Source organism: Oncorhynchus tshawytscha, linkage group LG16 (assembly GCF_018296145.1).
Source record: "Oncorhynchus tshawytscha isolate Ot180627B linkage group LG16, Otsh_v2.0, whole genome shotgun sequence".
Classification (NCBI taxonomy): Eukaryota; Metazoa; Chordata; class Actinopteri; order Salmoniformes; family Salmonidae; genus Oncorhynchus; species Oncorhynchus tshawytscha.
In genome coordinates, this window is record NC_056444.1 from 69,641,075 (window position 1) to 69,660,232 (window position 19,158).

General features: G+C 43.5%; 1 protein-coding gene across 2 annotated transcripts in view; it reads right to left on the minus strand.

Moving 5' to 3' along the window:
* Positions 1-903: 903 nt before the first annotated feature.
* Positions 904-19,158, minus strand: part of LOC112215220 (inactive dipeptidyl peptidase 10-like) — a 32,411-nt gene continuing 14,156 nt past the window's right edge. The window contains exons 6-25 of one of the 2 annotated variants that reach the window (XM_042299554.1): positions 15,038-15,090; positions 14,321-14,402; positions 13,381-13,501; positions 12,972-13,126; positions 12,757-12,854; positions 10,839-10,962; positions 10,178-10,219; positions 9,949-10,053; positions 8,271-8,362; positions 6,429-6,476; positions 5,274-5,392; positions 5,084-5,131; positions 4,754-4,852; positions 3,445-3,511; positions 3,020-3,214; positions 2,863-2,917; positions 2,620-2,719; positions 2,468-2,526; positions 2,300-2,372; positions 904-2,160 (exon numbers count right to left, since the gene is read on the minus strand). In XM_042299554.1, coding sequence (XP_042155488.1) covers positions 1,946-2,160; positions 2,300-2,372; positions 2,468-2,526; positions 2,620-2,719; positions 2,863-2,917; positions 3,020-3,214; positions 3,445-3,511; positions 4,754-4,852; positions 5,084-5,131; positions 5,274-5,392; positions 6,429-6,476; positions 8,271-8,362; positions 9,949-10,053; positions 10,178-10,219; positions 10,839-10,962; positions 12,757-12,854; positions 12,972-13,126; positions 13,381-13,501; positions 14,321-14,402; positions 15,038-15,090 — 1,950 coding nt within the window. In that variant the 3' untranslated portion in view covers positions 904-1,945. The remainder of the gene's footprint in view (positions 2,161-2,299; positions 2,373-2,467; positions 2,527-2,619; positions 2,720-2,862; positions 2,918-3,019; positions 3,215-3,444; positions 3,512-4,753; positions 4,853-5,083; positions 5,132-5,273; positions 5,393-6,428; positions 6,477-8,270; positions 8,363-9,948; positions 10,054-10,177; positions 10,220-10,838; positions 10,963-12,756; positions 12,855-12,971; positions 13,127-13,380; positions 13,502-14,320; positions 14,403-15,037; positions 15,091-19,158) is intronic. The other variant, XM_042299555.1, reaches the window with a different exon arrangement.

The following is a 19,158-nucleotide window of genomic DNA, read 5'->3' on the forward strand; positions in this document are numbered from 1 at the left end:
TTTTACTGTCTGACTTGGTTGGCCCTGTCCGGGGGTATCGTCGGACGGGGCCACAGTGTCTCCCGACCCCTCCTGTCTCAGCCTCCAGTATTTGTGCTGCAATAGTTCATGTGTCAGGGGCTACGGTCAGTCTGTTATATCTGGAGTATTTCTCCTGTCTTATACAGTGTCCTGTGTGAATTTAAGTATGCTCCCTCTAATTCTCTCTCACTCCCGGAGGACCTGAGCCCTGGGACCATGCCTCAGGACAACCTGGCCTGATGATTCCTTGCTGTCCCCAGCCTACCTAGTTGTGCTGCTGCTCCAGTTTCAACTGTTTTGCCTGCGGCGATGGAACCCTGACCTGTTCACCGGACGTGCTACCTTGTCCCGGACCTGCTATCTCTAACTCTGAATGCTTGGCTATGAAAAGCCAACTGACATTTACTCCTGAGGTGCTGACCTGTTGCACCCTCTACAACCACTGTGATTAATATTATTTGACCCTGGTGGTCATCTTTGAACTTCTTGGCCATGTACTGTTATAATCTCCACCCAGCACAGCCAGAAGAGGACTGGCCCACCACTCAGGTCCTGGTTTCTTCCTAGGTTCTTGCCTTTCTAGGAAGTTTTTCCTAGCCACCGTGCTTATGCATCTACATTGTTTGGGGTTTTAGGCTGGGTTTCTGTATAGTACTTTGTGACATCGGCTGATGTAAAAAGGGCTTTATTTGATTGATTGATTGACTTTCACTTTAGTAACTTTCTATTAAGGTATCTATACTTTTACTCAAGTATGAGATTTGGGTACTTTTTCCACCACTGGACATATTGCACTTATCCAATTCTTGCCAAATCTATTGGGTAGGTTAAAAATACCTGGTACCAACGAGACCGGTTCAAGAAATTATACTTGACACAACAGACAGTTATTCATTCACTATTTCAATTCTGATACTTTAGCCGAGGCTCCACCTTTCCTCTCCAAAGCAGCCAGTGATGGAACACACACAACAATATTTCTGTAAAACAAGGAATTGATTCTTTATCGTAAAGGATTTAGTAAAACAAAAAAAAGGAAAAATGTAAAGTTGGCTATTCAATTGCAAACAGACTACATGCAGTGCACCATAGATGTTCCACAACTTTGATTGGGAGTCCACGTTGCTGGGGGAGATGTATACTTTTCAGTGAGGTGTTAAACTTTTGCAGCACACATGAAGAAAGTATGCGTGACTGTCAAAGGAAATTAATTTAAGAAAAAACAAAAACATAACTACTGAAATAAACTTCTAACAAATGTGCTTCATATTATATTTTGTTGGGTTTGTTCATTCTTATTATATCCATCCAAAGTTACCAAATACAACATGGAACTGTTGAAAATAATCATGCAAGAGGCATGGAAAATACAGTCTATAAGTCCGGATACATCTCTGAATTGGCATGGTGAATACACTTGTAAACATACCATGTATTTGGCACATTAAAAGTGACACTAAGTCCATACCATATATGTGTTACATAACAGCGTAGCAGGCTGATTTTAGCTGTAATAAATTAAGCAAAGTTAAGATATGCAGGATAACGAAACATAGAAGAATGCATTGTAAACCACTCCGCTTCATGCAGCCATTACGACATGCATGTTCAGGCGATTTTGTAAACTTTAAGAAGAATCAACATTTGGCCTGGCCATGGTCACTTCTTGGATAATGGATCCACACAGTGTAAACAATCAGGGACAACACAATTCAAACAGTACAAACAATGGTGGGAAGAAATTGTATATTTCCAAAGTTGCTGTGAACTGATAACAGTAGGCTATGATCTGATATTCTTGGTCCACACTCCCGTGGTCTTGTGTCTAGTCAGTGGCTGTGGGAAGAGACTAGTGTTTAGTAGTAGTCTGACTGAGTAGTCGTCACTTCTCAGTATGTTTCTCCAGTGCCAGAGGTGGGAGTACTCAGTCATCCTCATCTGGCTCCTCTATGGAGGCCAGGAGGGGGTTGTGTCTCAGGCAGGTCTGGAGGTAGTGCACCAAGGTCCGTTGGGAATGCTGGATGCTGCGCCGCTCCTTCAGGATGTGGCCCTCATCTGGGTACAGCTGCAGGGAGTAGTTGGCCTCCACCTTCACCAAGCGGCTCAGGAGCTCTGCACTGTGCTGGAAGTGGACCCGTGCTGCGTCACCCAAAGCCAAAAACACACACATAAGACAAACAAACACATACAAGTTATTATTAATAAGTTCAGCAGTTGATTTGCATATTGATAAAAAAAGTGGACAAATTTAGCTGTTAAAATCATAGCCAAATCTCACCGTCTGCAGTCCCATGCAGTAAGAGGAAATTCTCGCCTTTAAGCTTGTGAACATCTTCCAATACAGATGCCGTCTGAGGAGACAAAACAGAGACAGAAAGCCCTTACAATAACCTATTGCCTTATACTTCCTACCATGCATGATCACACATGGTATGAGGATCCTCACCAGGTAAGTGTACTCCTCCTTTGCTGGGAGACCTAGATACCTCTCTGAGAAGGCAGCACCTATACATGAAAGCAAAATAGATTACTTTTAATGGTTTCCTTTTCAACATAGGCTCTTGTGTGTTTTTTCACTATTGTATAGTCTTCACTTACTGTAGAGTTTGAAATCTGTTATGGGAGCCATAGCGGCTGCACATTTAAACAGCTGATCAGTCGCAGCTAGCATCTTGAGGGATAAATAAGCACCAAATGCCTGTAGGGAAAGACACAAGTGCCATTAAACAGAGAGTCTTTATAATATATGCTTTTGCAACATTATACTTTTGAAACTCATGTGATCACGTGGTCGTGGCCAGAATATAGGTTAATTGTTGCCATAGTAAACATAATAGTAACCTTGCCATACAGGGCAATCCGCTGATCGTCAATGTAAGGCAATTGCATCAACCACCTGTGGAGAAAAAACAAAATAGGTCATACATTTATTTATGGATAATTTCTACAATATGTCAACAAAATGTAATGGCCAATAATAACACTGTAGAAAACTAACTCTACGACTCCTAGTTGATCTTTGACTCTGAGGGAGCTGAGCTTGCGGGGATCCACACTGCTGATCTTCTGCCCCCGGCCGACCCCACTTCTTCCATCCACCCAGGCTAACGCCATGTCATGTGTGCTGGCGAGCACCTCAGGCCATCCCATAGTAAACTCCTCCGTCACCGACTGACTGCCTGGAACTCCGTCTCTGCATGACAACAGGAGGAACAGGATCAGCTGAGCAAAGGGCAAAGGTTAAACAACTAAGCCGTGGTTTAGCCTGCTGGTAAACTATGGGGAAATCAATGTCTGTTAAAAGTTATGTAACAGGCTGTAAAACTGTAAAAGTGAATCGTTGATATAGGCTCACATTAAGAGGCTTCATACAATGGCATAAGCATGTTATAACACGATTGATCAGCTGTGTTTAGAACTTACACAATGATGAGTAGAGGGAGAAGGTGGGCTTCATAACCCTGGGGCAGAGACAGCTTCAGGTGTAGATCTAAAAGGAAAACAAACAGAGGGCCCACACTCAGTCTCAGATAAGATATACAGTGATATACACTGAACCAGAGCTCATCAGTATTCTCCCCCTGAAACACCTGTAGGCATCAAACTAAAGCACCAGTAAATGAGCTCCCCTGAGTCCTATGCGTGACACTTAAACAATGAGTTAACGGTAGCTCATTGAGAATGTGTAGGCCTACAGTTGACACCCACACACACACACAAAGCACACATACATTGTACACACATTGTTCTCCTCCCAAAGGAAGAGTATGAATCATGCTCTCGCTACCATGGAGACCTAATCACTAAATGAAACAATTACTTTCTTTATGGATATGCTGCTATATTTGGCTTGTTATTTACATGCCTGGCCAAGCAGAACCAGTCTGTTTTGTGACTGTTTGAACCCAAAGCAGCCTCTGTTTTGTGACTGTTTGAACCCAAAGCAGTCTCTGTTTTGTGACTGTTTGAACCCAAAGCAGTCTCTGTTTTGTGACTGTTTGAACCCAAAGCAGCCTCTGTTTTGTGACTGTTTGAACCCAAAGCAGTCTCTGTTTTGTGACTGTTTGAACCCAAAGCAGTCTCTGTTTTGTGACTGTTTGAACCCAAAGCAGTCTCTGTTTTGTGACTGTTTGAACCCAAAGCAGTCTGTTTTGTGACTGTTTGAACCCAAAGCAGTCTCTGTTTTGTGACTGTTTGAACCCAAAGCAGTCTCTGTTTTGTGACTGTTTGAACCCAAAGCAGTCTCTGTTTTGTGACTGTTTGAACCCAAAGCAGTCTCTGTTTTGTGACTGTTTGAACCCAAAGCAGTCTCTGTTTTGTGACTGTTTGAACCCAAAGCAGTCTCTGTTTTGTGACTGTTTGAACCCAAAGCAGTCTCTGTTTTGTGACTGTTTGAACCCAAAGCAGTCTCTGTTTTGTGACTGTTTGAACCCAAAGCAGTCTCTGTTTTGTGACTGTTTGAACCCAAAGCAGTCTCTGTTTTGTGACTGTTTGAACCCAAAGCAGTCTCTGTTTTGTGACTGTTTGAACCCAAAGCAGTCTCTGTTTTGTGACTGTTTGAACCCAAAGCAGTCTCTGTTTGAACCCAAAGCAGTCTCTGTTTTGTGACTGTTTGAACCTAAGGTAGTCTCTGTTTTGTGACTGAAGCGAATGTAAAATTATGTCAGTGAATGCTAATTATAATTTTAGACTGCTCTGTGTGTGTGGGCCCAGGGTGGTTTCACACACTTACCATGGTTGTCAGCTGCGAGGGTCTTGAAGACAGTCTCTGGGAGTCTCTTCCCTTCTAGGGTCTCAGAGAGAGGTGTGTTGTCCTCCAGAACTATGTATCCTAAAGGTGATCAAACAAAATACATTTACACAGTCTATTCACGGTCATGCAGCTATCCACCTCCGTCCTGAATTCCAATAACTGTCTGAAACTGCTCTACATTATATATGTTTGTTTGCCCATGTTGCCCTCTACTGGCCATTGTTGAAAGTGTCTGATGGTAAAAAGTGGAAAAGGTTCAAGATTAAGATTCAGAGTGTTTAATAGATTAGTCAGACAAACCAGACTCACTGGAGGGGTCCTTCGTGTTGTGTACTGTCACCTTGGGGACTCCAGGGCCTAGGGAAACATGGGCCAAAGTGATAGAAAAAGTATACATGTTTGATTATTGTTAAAATGCTGTTTTAATTCAAGCGGTAGGGTGTGTGCGTGTGGTGTGCGAGCATGCCTGCGTTTGAGTGCATGTGTACAGAGCTCCTACCTAGGCAATAAAGTGTGAAATATGTCTGATTGGGGCTGAACACGGCTTTGAAAAAGCTACAGTCATCTAGAAGGTTGCAGGTCAGACACTGGCGTTGGAAGATCCCTTCAAAGTCCGCACTGAAAGGGAGGAAGACAACAGAGTGACCAAACACACCTTAAAGAATTGTGGATGAGGAAGGTTTGGGTCTGAAACTATTGGGCTGTCCCAATCAATACATTAAGTTTGTAAATTACACCTTAATTAAGCAAATAATACAATGATAGCTATGCTAAAATACATTACTGAGTTGACTCCTCAAACACAAATAGGACTGACTTCTCAAAACACAAATAGGACTGACTTCTCAACACAAATAGGACTGACTTCTCAAACAAAAATAGGACTCTTCAAGGGTGAAAAAAAGGCAACTATTTAAATAAAACCACTATCTCCGGCCTCTCAGTAACTCTCTCTCTCCAAGGGAAGTACCAAAAAAGAATGCACAGAAAATCACCTTTAAACCAGACACCAATCTCTCCCTCTACTCTATCATCTGGTGAGGCCAAAAGCAGACAAATTAAAAAACACAATATAAAACATAAGGCGAATGACTGGGGACTGAGCACATTAATCACAGGTCTTGGATCAGTTTTTATGTCTGTGTCCCAAATGGCACCCTATTCCCTATATACTGTAGGGCAATATAGGGAATAAGGTGCCACATGAGATGCTGTCGTTATGTCCCAGTGACTCATCCTCTAGCACAGCACCATCCCATCCACTGCGTTGGCTTGGTCAGCTCTGATTAACATGTTAGGTGGTCTGGCTGGAGCGCCCTTAGAGAGGAACGGCTTCGGCTGCTGCACAATTTAACCCTTCAGCTCACGCTTCACTTCTCTGATCATCTACCTTCTCACGAAACCAGAAAATTGTTGAGCCACCATTCCTTTGACTTGAATTAGAAATAGATAGTTTTGTTTCTTTGGCTGATAAACTAATATTTTCATCTTAAAAATTGGAAATTACATTCAGTAAAAAAAAAGGTATGTTTCAGGAACTAAAATGTTTTGATTTGGGAGATAAAAAAATAAAATTTAACTTCATCAGTCAAAGTCAAGCACGCCTACGAAGGATGAAATTCTGGATAAAGTAGTTTTGACAGGATGGCCTCACCTGTACAGGTGTCTGCTCTGTCTGGATTCTTCTGTGCTGAGGAAGTAGCTGCAAACAGAGAGGACAAAGTGATGCAGTCAATAGAAAACATTCAATCGAGTTGGTCCCCCTTTGCTGCTATAACAGCCTCCACTCTTCTGGGAAGGCTTTCCACTAGATGGTGGAACATTGCTGATGGAACTTGCTTCCATTCAGCTACAAGAGCATTAGTGAGGTCGGACACTGATGTTGGGCGATTAGGCCTGGCTCGCAGACGGCGTCCCAATTCATCCCAAAGGTGTTCTTTGGGGTTGAGGTCAGGGCACAGTCAAGTTATTCCGCACCGATCTCAACAAACCATTTCTGTATGGACCTTGCTTTGTGCATCGGGGCATTGTCATGCTGAAACCGGAAAGGGCCTTCCCCAACCTGTTGCCACAAAGTTGGAAGTACAGAATCGTCAAGAATGTCATTGTATGCTGTAGCGTTGAGATTTATCTTCACTAGAACCAAGAGTCCTAGAGAGAACCATGAAAAACAGCCTCAGAATGATTTCTCCTCCACCAAACTTTACAGTTAGCACTATGCATTCGGGCAGGTAGAATTCTCCTGGCATCCGCCAAACCCAGATTTGTCTGTCGGACTGCCAGATGGTGAAGCGTGATTAATCACTCCAGAGAACGCCTTTCCACTGTTCCAGAGTCCAGTGGTGGCAAGCTTTACACCACTCCAGCCGATGCTTGGAATTCCACATAGTGATCTTAGGCTTGTGTGCGGCTGCTCGGCCACGGAAACCCATTTCATGAAGCTCCCGACGAACAGTTATTATGGTGACGTTGCTTCCAGAGGCAGTTTGGAACTTGGTAGTGAGTGTTGCAACCGAGGACAGACCATTTTTATGCACTACGCGCTTCAGCACTCGGTAGTCCCGTTCTGTGAGCTTGTGTGGCTCACACATCTACACAATAACAGCATTTACAGTTGACCGGGGCAGCTCTAGCAGGGCAGAAATTTGACAAATTGACTTGTTGGAAAGGTAGCATCCTATGACGGTGCCACGTTGAAAGTCACTGAGCTCTTCAGTAAGGCCATTCTACTGCTAATGTTTATCTATGGAGATCGCATGGCTGTGTGCTAGAGTTTATACACCTGTCAGCAACTGTGCGGGGCTGAAAGAACTGAATCCACTCATTTGAAAGGGTGTCCACATACTTCTGTATAAATAGTATATGTTAGTTAGTCCATATGGACACTATGATATCTATGATTTATTTATACACTTCACTCAACACATTCATGGGATTAGTTGATTCTCAGACAATGTCGATAAGGCTGAATTACAGAACTTTTCCAGTGATTTGAGTTTGACTCCATTGTCGAATCAGCAAAATTAGTATGAAAGCTGTGCTATATGAGTGTCTTGCTTGGAGGCAAACGGCCGTGCCAGCCACCACATGGGCGATTGGGACTGCCTGCATCCGTCCGGTTCCCATCATGCTCTGTGATGATGATGATGCTGCCACACACACACACACACACACACACACACACACCGCACACACACAACTCAATTTGTCTAAGCATGAAGGACTTGGGTCTCTGCCCTGCTCAGTCTATGACCATCTAATCATGTAATCAGCTGACTTGCCCTGAGCAAAGTCAGATATTTTTTAAGTGAATACTACATTGCCTCTTTTAGTTAAGGATCAAGGGCTAGTTATTTTAAAAGGCAATAATACCTTTCTGCTAATTATATCAACACACACAGTTGCTCTCCACATAGCATCACATGCAGAGGCTCTCTATATAGCATCACATGCAGAGGCTCTCTATATAGCATCACATGCAGAGGCTCTCACATACATTTTCCTATTGTCCTCATCCAGGGCACACAGCACAGTGACATCCCAGTTCCCGGACGTCAGAAAGCGAGGAGGGACAGGGGGGATGGCAGGCTGTGTCACATAGAATGAGAGAGAAAAAGAGGGGGGTGAATACAGAAACAGACAGACTGCCAGTGGAATGCAGAGTCATCCAGAGAAAGATGTAATAAGATGTGAAAGGCGTCCCGAGTGGTACAGAGGTCTAAGGTACTGCATCACAGTGCTAGCTGTGCCACTAGAGATCCTGGTTCGAGTCCAGGCTCTGTTGCAGCCAGCCGCGACCGGGAGACCCATGGAGCAGCGCACAATAGGCCCAGCATCGTCTGGGTTAGGGAAGGGTTTGGCTGGCAGGGATGTCCTTGTCCAATCGCGTTCTAGCGACTCCTGTGGCGGGCCGGGTGCAATGCACCAGGTGCACTGTGTTTCCTCCGACACATTGGTGTGGCTGGCTTCCGGGTTAATTAAGTGGGCATTGTGTCAAGAAGCAGCGCGGCATGGCGGGTCGTGTTTCGGAGGATGCATGGCTCTCAACCTTCGCCTCTCCCGAGTCCGTACGGGAGTTGCAGCGATGACTGCAACTACCAATTGGATACCACGAAAAAGGGGTTAAAACAACACAAAAAAAAAGATGTGAAGAGAGAAACCGACAGATACAGAGAGGGAGATGTAGAGAAGAACATTGTCAGGGAAACAGAACTATTCAGAAACAGTTACAGATACCTAAAATAATCACTGCTAAGACTTCAGCTCTCTGACATTAAGATCTGTATAATCACATGTTGTTTTATGCCACCCTGACCTTGCCGGATGAATCAAACTGAATTCTTCCACTGCTCTATGTTCGCTACATACTTCAGTCTGAGACTACCATCGTTGAAGTCATTTGTGGTGACGTCAAAATGACATGACCACAAACTAATCAGACGTACCAAATCTAATGACGAATTTTCAAAACGCCCACATGGTTTCTAGCTCTGGCCCAACCCATCGGTTCCTGTGACTAATCAGAAAGGTTAGAATATCTTCAGAGTGACACAGCAGTCTAAGGCACTGCTTCAAAGTGCTAGTGGCGTCACTACAGATCCGGGTTTGATCCCATGCTGTGTCGCATGCGGCCATGACTGAGAGACTCATGAGGCGGAGCACAATTGGCCCAGCGTAGTCCAGGTTAGGGAAGGGTATGGCTGGCTGGCATGTCCTTGTCCCATCGCGCTCTAGAGACTCCTGTGGCGTGCCGGGCGAATGCATGCTGACACAGTCGCCAGTTGGACAGTGGCTTCCGGGTTAAGCAAGCGGTGTGTCTAGAAGTTGTGCGGCTTGGCAGGGTTGTGTTTCGGAGGATACATGGCTCTCGACCTTCGCCTCTCCCGAGTTGCAGCGATGGGATTAGACTAACTACCAATTGGATATCACGAAATTTGGAAAATAATGGGGTAAAAAGTAAAAAATATAATATGTTTGTGTTCTAGAAATTGTTAGGGAGGTACTTATATCCACACTCATTGTAGAGAAGAAACAAACGTCAGTGGGCGTGGCAGAGCAAGGAGTTTGGGTAGCCAGGCAAACCCTGACCCTATTGAAGATTTAACAAGCAGTCTGGCATTAAACCATTGGAGGATGACACAGGGGTATAAAAGTTTGAGTGCCCTCACACTGACCTGGGCTGGCAGACTGGCAATGTGGCGGAACTCCCCCCGGGCACCCTGCTTGGCTGGCAACGTCAAATAAAACCAAGAGCCATCAGATGAAAACAATGGCACCTCCTGTTGGACAAATGAGACAGGCATGGTCAACAATACCAATCCAGGAAATATCACAGGCCAATAAGACTGGGTCAGTATACCAGTTTCAATTAGTAGCAGCTTTTATGAAATGAGAAATGCCTACCTGTCGTTGGTTTTGCATTAAGTCCATGACCATTGTGTGTTTCTGTGGATTTGATATGGAGATACGAAATAAAGAAAACGTTTCAGCATAATTAAACAGCCAAAGTTAATATTATATAATGAATCCATAAGGACTGGCTGGAGAGAGGTGGCAAATAAATGCTGCAGCGAATCATTGGAAATGTATCACAAGCAGTATAATTGACCTTATTTAAGATGGAAGGGAGAGAATATGACATCTTAAAGGAAAAAGGTTGGTATTTGTTTCATTAGTCCATTGTTGATTTAGTCCCAAAATGTTCTCCTTGTCAGCAATCTAGTGTTCAAGCTATGCAAGTTTCAAAATACAGAAAGCAATTAGCATCATATGATGCTGTGTTTTGCATCATACGTGGATGATTTCTGTATTTTTTTTAAAGTGACATATGTTGAAAAGTTGAGTGCTGACAAGCAAAACATTTTGGGACTATGTCAACAATTGACTAATTAAACAAATACCCCCCCCAAAAAAATTGGGTTGGAGTTTTCCTTTAAGGAAATCAATCCAAACACCCCAGTGTATAGCTTATGGGATGGAAATGCTATAAAATTAATGAATGGCAGAGAGAAGGGTCAGGACACCCACCCATTGGATTACTGTGGAGTAACCTTTGACCTCTCACCTTTGAGCATGCCCCAGTGGTGGCCTCACACACACAGAGCTCTGATTGGTTCTGGGCCCGGTTCAACCAACGTACCACCAACTGAGTACTGCTGATCCATGTCACCATGGAGATGTAGCGGTCTCTAGGGAGACATTTAGGGAAACAGACAGAAAGAGAAAGTCTCTTGGATGGCACAACACAAATGTAAAGGGGATTTTCTAGGTGAAACAAATAGGAAAGCAGTCATTGGTAAAGGCAATCAAAAATGAATCTGGTTTAATACAAGTTGCAACAGGGAGACAACCTCCAGCATGGGAGCATAGAAACATAACGAGCCGTCTCTGAGCAGGCCCTTATTAAATCCTAATCACATATGTTCTGTAAACACAAAACAAAAGACATAACACAAGGTAGTGAACCACACAGTCTCACACAATACAATAATAACCAGTGTATCCTCTGAACTGGCTCCTTTAAAGCCAATGTAGGCTTGATCCACAAATGTGGTCGGAGGCTCTGTGTGGAGGGTGTGACGCAATTGTGGAGCATCCGGGGGCATGCAGATGCCAAATCCAGCTCTGTACCGCATCGCTGTGCGCCTCCCAAATTTTGTAACAATGCGGAGGGCTCTATATAACTTCTTGAAGCGCTGCATTAACATAATTGGTTGAGAGTAGGTGGTTTCAGGAGGTCCTGTATAAACACAAACTCCCTTCCTTGACAACTTCCTTCACAACAGCGCTGCTCTGCTACAGGAAACTCAAGAAGCATGAATGCCCTGACCATAGAGAGCATTTTTATTCTCTATTTTGGTTAGGTTGGGTGTGACTACGGTGGGTGATCTAGTGCATTTATTTCTATGTTGGCCTGGTATGGTTCCCAATCAGAGGCAGCTGTTTATCGTTGTCTCTGATTGGGGATCATATTTAGGCAGCCATTTCCCCACTGGTTTTTGTGGGATCTTGTTTGTGTGTAGTTGCCTGTGAGCACTCCATGACTTCACGTTTTGGTTGCTGTTTTTTTGTGAGTTTCCTTTATTAAACATGAGGAACCCAAATCACGCTGCACGTTGGTCTGAGTAGATTTCCAGTTCGTACGACGATCGTGACACTTTTGCAGAGGCCGTATCACTGTAAATGCTGCAGAGCCTTTTAGACTGGCGCCAATATCATCAGCAGATAGGAGTCTAAGATTCAAATCTAGAATTCAAGTCCAGTGACCATCAACCTTGCACAAACAGAATCATGTGTATTACAGAAAGGAAAATGTCACGATCGTCGTATGGAATGGACCAAGGTGAAGCGTGGTGAGCGTACATTTTTCTTAATTTGCAAATGTCGCCAACAAAACAATAATACAACAAAAACTAACGTGAAGCTCCGTAAGGCTTTACATGCACAAACGAAGACAACGACCCACAACTACCAACAGGAAAAAAGGCTGCCTAAGTATGATTCCCAATCAGAGACAACGATAGACAGCTGTCCCTGTTTGAGAACCATACCCGGCCAAAACATAGAAACAAACAGATTGCCCACCCCAAATCACACCCCGACCTAACCAAATAGAGAAATAAAACTGCTCTCTAAGGTCAGGGCGTAACAGAAAAGTATAATACATTGTTTTAATCACTTAACTCAATATTAATTGGGGCGGCAGGGTAGCCTAGTGGTTAGAGCGCTGGACTAGTAACCGAAATGTTGCAAATTCGAATCCCCGAGCTGACAAGGTACAAATCTGTCGTTCTGCCCCTGAACAGGCAGTTCCTAGGCCGTCATAGAAAATGAGAATTTGTTCTTAACTGACTTGCCTAGTAAAATAAAGGTAAAATAAAAAAATAAAAAATAAACATTAACTTTATTCATCTTAAATTTCCCATTAGAACAGATAAAAACATTAATGACGATGTCAGTTGGTGAAATTTTGGATATAGTACCTGGCCCTGACAGAGTCTGGAGGGATCATCTCTAGAGTGTGAGCTGGACCATAGAGATTCACCACAAACAGACTGACAGTGGGGATGGTGGAGCCAGCCTGTACACACACACACATATAGGATCAGAGTATTAGATTCGTTAGATAACATGACAGGCTGAGAGAACATAATCAGAGCATTCATACATTTGATCATATGAGATCAGTGTCGTTTACCTTGGGGTAAGGAAAGAACACATTGGAGGGATAGACCCCGCCCAAGAAGTGAGGTATCTCCATTAGCGGTGTGGCAGAGTTGTTGATGGTGAGGTATGCCAAGCGAGCTCCATCTTTCGACCACCAGTTGGCAGAGAAAGTCAAGAGCACTTCCTCTATAAACAATTTTACAGATGAACAAAGCAATCATGTGTCAAAACTATTTCAAATACACATGTTACTCATGGAAGTCCAATTGTTACACATTGCAAATAGTGCAAAACATGTATCAAAGCCATATACTATCTGCAATGTCATTAATCTCAGGGAACAGCTTTCAATATGGAAAATCCAATTTTGCAAACAGTTTTTAACCAACCAATCAGTGTCTATGTCATCGTGATAGAGGAAGGGTTAGAGTATCTCTTACCCTCGTAAATCCAGTCACTCAGCCCGTTGATCACCAGCCCCTCTCTGCCTGTAGCTGTGAGGCGGAGAGGTTTACTGGTCACTTCTGTCTGGTAATAGATATCGCCTTCAAACACATAGGCCTGGCAGCAACAGAAACAGTACTAATCCATTATCAAAGCAAGGCACACAGTGCTCAGTGTTGGCTGGCCCAATCAAATGTCTGATTGGCTCCAAGTGGGAACGCATCAGCCAGCTAAGTCACAAGTCAATACATCTCAACTTTCCACTGAAAGATTTGCATTGTTAGTTGAACACAAACATTGCACTGAAAAACACTTTACATTCAAAACACATAATCAAATATTAATCTAAAACAAACACTGTGAAACAAACACTGAAATAAATCACAGAAAAAAATCCTTATAACTCAAATATTAACCACCGCTGAATAAAGGCGTTATAGATTTGTGGTCTCAAATGCATTTCTAGCCCACCAGATATTGAGGTGGAATGCAGGATGAGTGAGTAAAGGTGTGTGTGTGTCTCTATGAGTGAATGCTGCAGCTTTACATAGTCCATCAGCAAATAGCCCACCCAATTTACCTACCTCATCCCCATAATGTTTTTATTTATTTACTTTTCTGCTCTTTTGCACACCAGTATATCTACCTGCACATGACCATCTGATCATTTATCACTCCAGTGTTAATCTGCTAAATTGTAATTATTTGCCTACCTCCTCATGCCTTTATATATATAGACTATTTTTTTTTTTTTCCTACTGTGTTATTGACTTGTTTATTGTTTACTCCATGTGTAACTCTGTGTTGTCTGTTCACACTGCTATGCTTTATCTTGGCCAGGTCGCAGTTGTAAATGAGAACTTGTTCTCAACTAGCCTACCTGGTTAAATAAAGGCGAAAAAAAAAGACAAAAAAAAAAGAGAGCAGCTGCCTTACCAGCTGGTTCCCCTGCAGTCCCCAGGCTGCATACTGTATCAATGCCTTCTCCCCCGCTGGAGGGTTAAGCTCCAACAGAACCCTAGGACACACAGAGACACACACACAGACACAGTCCCTCCATTAGGATTCGACGGGCCTCTAAAGCCACTTGTGGATAAAAAAATGTAGAGAGAAGATTTGTCCATGCTTGTTTGTAAGCACTTGAGAGATGTCGTAAAAAAGACACGATGCAAATGCTAAAACCAAACAGACGGAGGTCAGTCATGCAATGGAATAAGACCTCTTTCAATCCATTGAAACAACACTCTTATCCTCCTAAAAACAGGCAGACATATTGCGGCAACACATTCCCAGGCATTTCATATTTTGTTGGAGAGCAGGTCATTCTGAATTCCTTTAATTGGCATTAGTGCTCCTCATACTGTAGACCCAAGGCCCAAGCTTCAATCGACAGACACAGGAGCGCCCTTCCTCACTGGTGGGCCAGCAGATAGGAATCTCTGATAGTAAACCTAGAATTGATGTTGACCAGCCAGAGAGGACAATTACTGTATAAGAATAATGGATGTCTGACATAACAGATGAAGTTTATTCAGATGAAAGAAATACACATTTGGTGGTGCTTGGCCAGTCGAGGCCAGGGCCCACTTGCGTCAGCAATGCACATGCCCAGTGCAGCCCATGCATTAGCATTCATGGCTCTACTGTACCTACCCTTTAGCCACATTGTAGATGGCATAAGAGGCTGTGAAGGACTGAGAGAAAATCTGGAAGAAGTGAAGGAGATGATGGGCACATTGGTCCCAGAGTTACACAAACACACACACACACACACACACAGCCCTGAAAAACCATCATTAAATGTACAGTTAGACCATAAGACAATCTAAATATGCACATTAACAACAATTGGAAGTCAGTGGCTAGTCCATGAAACCAGGTCAGCAATTCCATCAATCGCATTGCATCATCACAAACTTCAGTTCTGATTATCCAATCGAACAGCGCAGACATTGATAACCCAGTCTATACTAACAGAGAACAGGAGACATTAGAGGCATGATGTCATGTGAGGATGAGAGAGAAAAGGGGGACAGAGAAAGACATCCTCACTAAGTAACATCATTACAGCCAATATCCCTCCAATTGAGAAAGATTGAGAGTGGCAACTCAGCTTGACCAGTGGTCAGCTAGGCATGTCGAAAAGTAGACCCAAATCAATGAGTGTGCCCTGAAAGTATTTTTTAAAACTGCACTATTGGTTAGGGGCTCATAAGTAAGCACTTCACTGTAAGGTCTACACCTCTTGTATTCAGCGGATGTGACTAATAAAATTGGATTTGAAGTGTAAACTAACTCTTTGTGTGTGTGTGTGTGTGTGTGTGTGTGTGTGTGTGTGAGACATTCTATAGAGGACATTCTATAATTTTTGACTTAATCTGTCTAGTACTGTCTTTTTGCTAGCTAGGGCCATCTACTTTAAGTGCTGCCGTCTTCCCAGTAGTCTACTTGGTGTGTGAACTGCTGACTGCTCATAACTTGCAGATAGTTGTGTTTTCTGACTATGTTTTCTCTCATAGTCCAAGAGCATCTGGTCATCACACCAGTGGCACAGGGCTACTCATTTCTCCGAAGTGGAGATTTTATCTTTTATCCCTCTCTCACCAGTCCATTTCCTCATTTCAATTTCATGCTTTCACTTGTCCACTCAAGCTTAACACTGTTATCATCTATTGCCCACCAGGTGCCCTTAGAGACCTCCTCAATGAGCTTGACACCTTGATAAGCTCATTTCCTGATGATGGCTCACCACTCTTCCTTCTTGGAGACTTCAACCTCCCTAGCCGCTCAGGCCCTAACCAGATGGTCATGCGCCTTCACAATCTTCACTCTCTCTCTCCCACTACTCTCTTCTCTTCTATTCCATCAGCTCTCCCTTCTGCTAAATCCTTCTCCCTCCTGTCTCCTGATTCTGCCTCTTCGACCCTACTCTCCTCCCTTTCCGCATACTATGACTTGCACTGTCCATTTTCCTCCTGGCTGGGTCATCCCTACCCTCCTTCTCCGTAGCTGAGTGACTCATTGCAGAACAGGGCTGTGGGCAGCTGAGCGAAATGGGAGGAAAACTAAACTTCTGGAAGACCTATTATCCTTTCACTCCCTCCTCTCTACCTTCTCTTCCTCTGTATCCACTGCCAAAGCCACTTTCTATCACTATAAATTTAAATATTTTGCTCTAACCCTAGGAAGCTCGACAATGGGACAGCAATGGAGATACAACCGTACTTGTATGAGGTGAGATATTGATAGGATAATAGAGTTCTTCCCCCAGTCCATTTTTTTGTGCAAAACATACATTTCTCTCAGGTAGTGCCTCAACATGCTGTACAGTCATGGCCAAAAGTTGAGAATGACACAAATATCAATTTTCACAAAGTCTGCTGCCTCCGTGTCTTTAGATATTTTTGTCAGATGTTACTATGGAATACTGAAGTATAATTACAAGCATTTCGTAAGTGTCAAAGGCTTTTATTGACAATTACATGAAGTTGATGCAAAGAGTCAATATTTTCAGTGTTGACCCTTCTTTTTCAAGATCTCTGCAATCCGCCCTGGCATGCTGTCAATTAACTTCTGGGCCACATCCTGACTGATGGCAGCCCATTCTTGCATAATCAATGCTTGGAGTTTGTTAGAATTTGTGGGGTTTTGTTTGTCCATCCGCCTCTTGAGGATTGACCACAAGTTGTCAATGGGATTACGGTCTGGGGAGTTTCCTGGCCATGGACACAAAATATTGAGTTAGTTATCACTTTTGCCTTATGGCAAACTGTTCCTGGGTGGTTGGGAGAAGTTGCTCTCGGAGGATGTGTTGGTACCATTATTTAGTCATGGCTGTGTTCTTAGGCAAAATTGTGAGTGAGCCCACTCCCTTGGCTGAGAAGCAACCCCACACATGAATGGTCTCAGGATGCTTTACTGTTAGCATTACACAGGACTGATGGTAGCGCTCACCTTGTCTTCTCCGGACAAGCTTTTTTCTGGATGCCCCAAACAATCGGAAAGGGGATTTATCAGAGAAAATGACTTTACCCCAGTCCTCAGCAGTCCAATCCCTGTACCTTTTTGCAGAATATCAGTCTGTCCCTGATGTTTTTCCTGGAGAGAAGTGGCTTCTTTGCTGCCTTTCTTGACACCAGGCCATCCTCTAAAAGTCTTCACCTCACTGTGCGTGTAGATGCACTCACACCTGCCTGCTGCCAATCCTGAGCAAGCTCTGTACTGGTGGTGCCCCGATCCCGCAGCTGAATCAACTTTAGGAGACGGTCCTGGCGCTTGCTTGACTTTCTTGGGCGCTCTGAAGCCTTCTTCACAACAATTTAACTACTCTCCTTGAAGTTCTTGATGATCTGATAAGTGGTTGATTTAGGTGCAGTCTTACTGGCAGCAATATCCTTGCTTGTGAAGCCCTTTTTGTGCAAAGCAATGATGACGGCACGTGTTTCCTTGCAGGTAACCATGTTTGACAGAGGAAGAACAATGATTCCAAGCACCACCCTCCTTTTGAAGCTTCCAGTCTGTTATTCAAACTCAATCAGCATGACAGAGTGATCGCCAGCCTTGTCCTCGTCAACACTCACACCTGTGTTAACGAGAGAATCACTGACATGATATCAGCTGGTCCTTTTGTGGCAAGGCTGAAATGCAGTAGAAATGTTTTTGGGGGATTCAGTTCATTTGCATGGCAGAGAGGAACTTTGCAATTCATCTGATCACTCTTCATAACATTCTGGAGTATATGCAAATTGACATCATACAAACTGAGGCAGCGGACTTTGTTAAAAATTTAAATTTGTGTTATTCTCAAAACTTTTGGCCATGACTGTATGTTATACCAGCACCTAGTTGTCTGTAACTGCAGAGCAGACTCAACTCTCCATTTTCTTTTCCCTTCTCTCTAAATTGCACAGTCTTACATTTACATTACATTTTAGTCATTTAGCAGACACTCTTATCCTGAGCAACTTAGAATTAGTGCATTCATCTTAAGATAGCTAGGTGAGACAACCACATCACATTTTCTCTCTTGGCAGTTTCCACCTGTCTAACTCCTGCTGCATTTCCTCATCTCCATCCTTCCTCTCCTTCCCCTCTTTTTGGGTAAAACAAAGGGAATAACTCTCATAAGCACTGACGCACACATGCATATGCACACGCCTAATTAGTCTAACTACAGATGTAGGATCTTCATTTGATCATCCTGTTCGGAATTTTGTAGTGTATTTGAGGTTTAAAACGTCTTCTGAAGTTTACAAATTCACACTTCCTGTTTTTATTTTCCTGCCGTAGCATACTGGATCAAATTAAGAACCTACATCTAATCACACACAAAACCAATTTGTCTGACTATTGATGATTTTAAGGAGCAATTTAACCCCTCTGCTACATAGGAACGTTGTTCTCTCCCATATGCAGCCCCCACCATCCCTACTCCTAACTATATCCCCCCTTTCAAAATAAATGTATTTCCATCCAGTAGGCACAAATCTCCCCCAAAGCCCCACCAGCTACATCTAGCTAATATGAAATCCAGGGGAGAAGCCTTTCAACTTAACAAACAGCCCACTAATCCATTTCCCACCACTGCAGCCCTCTCCTCTAAGCATCCATCCTCCTGATTCTTTTACACCCCTTCTGATTGACTTCCATTGGACAGGATGATCTAAGGGCAACTGGTGCGTTTAACATGTTTTTCTCCCCTATCTCTACTGCGTCTGTCTCTCTATTCTCTCTGTCCCTCTCTCTATCTCACTTTGCCATTCTCAGCGGCATAC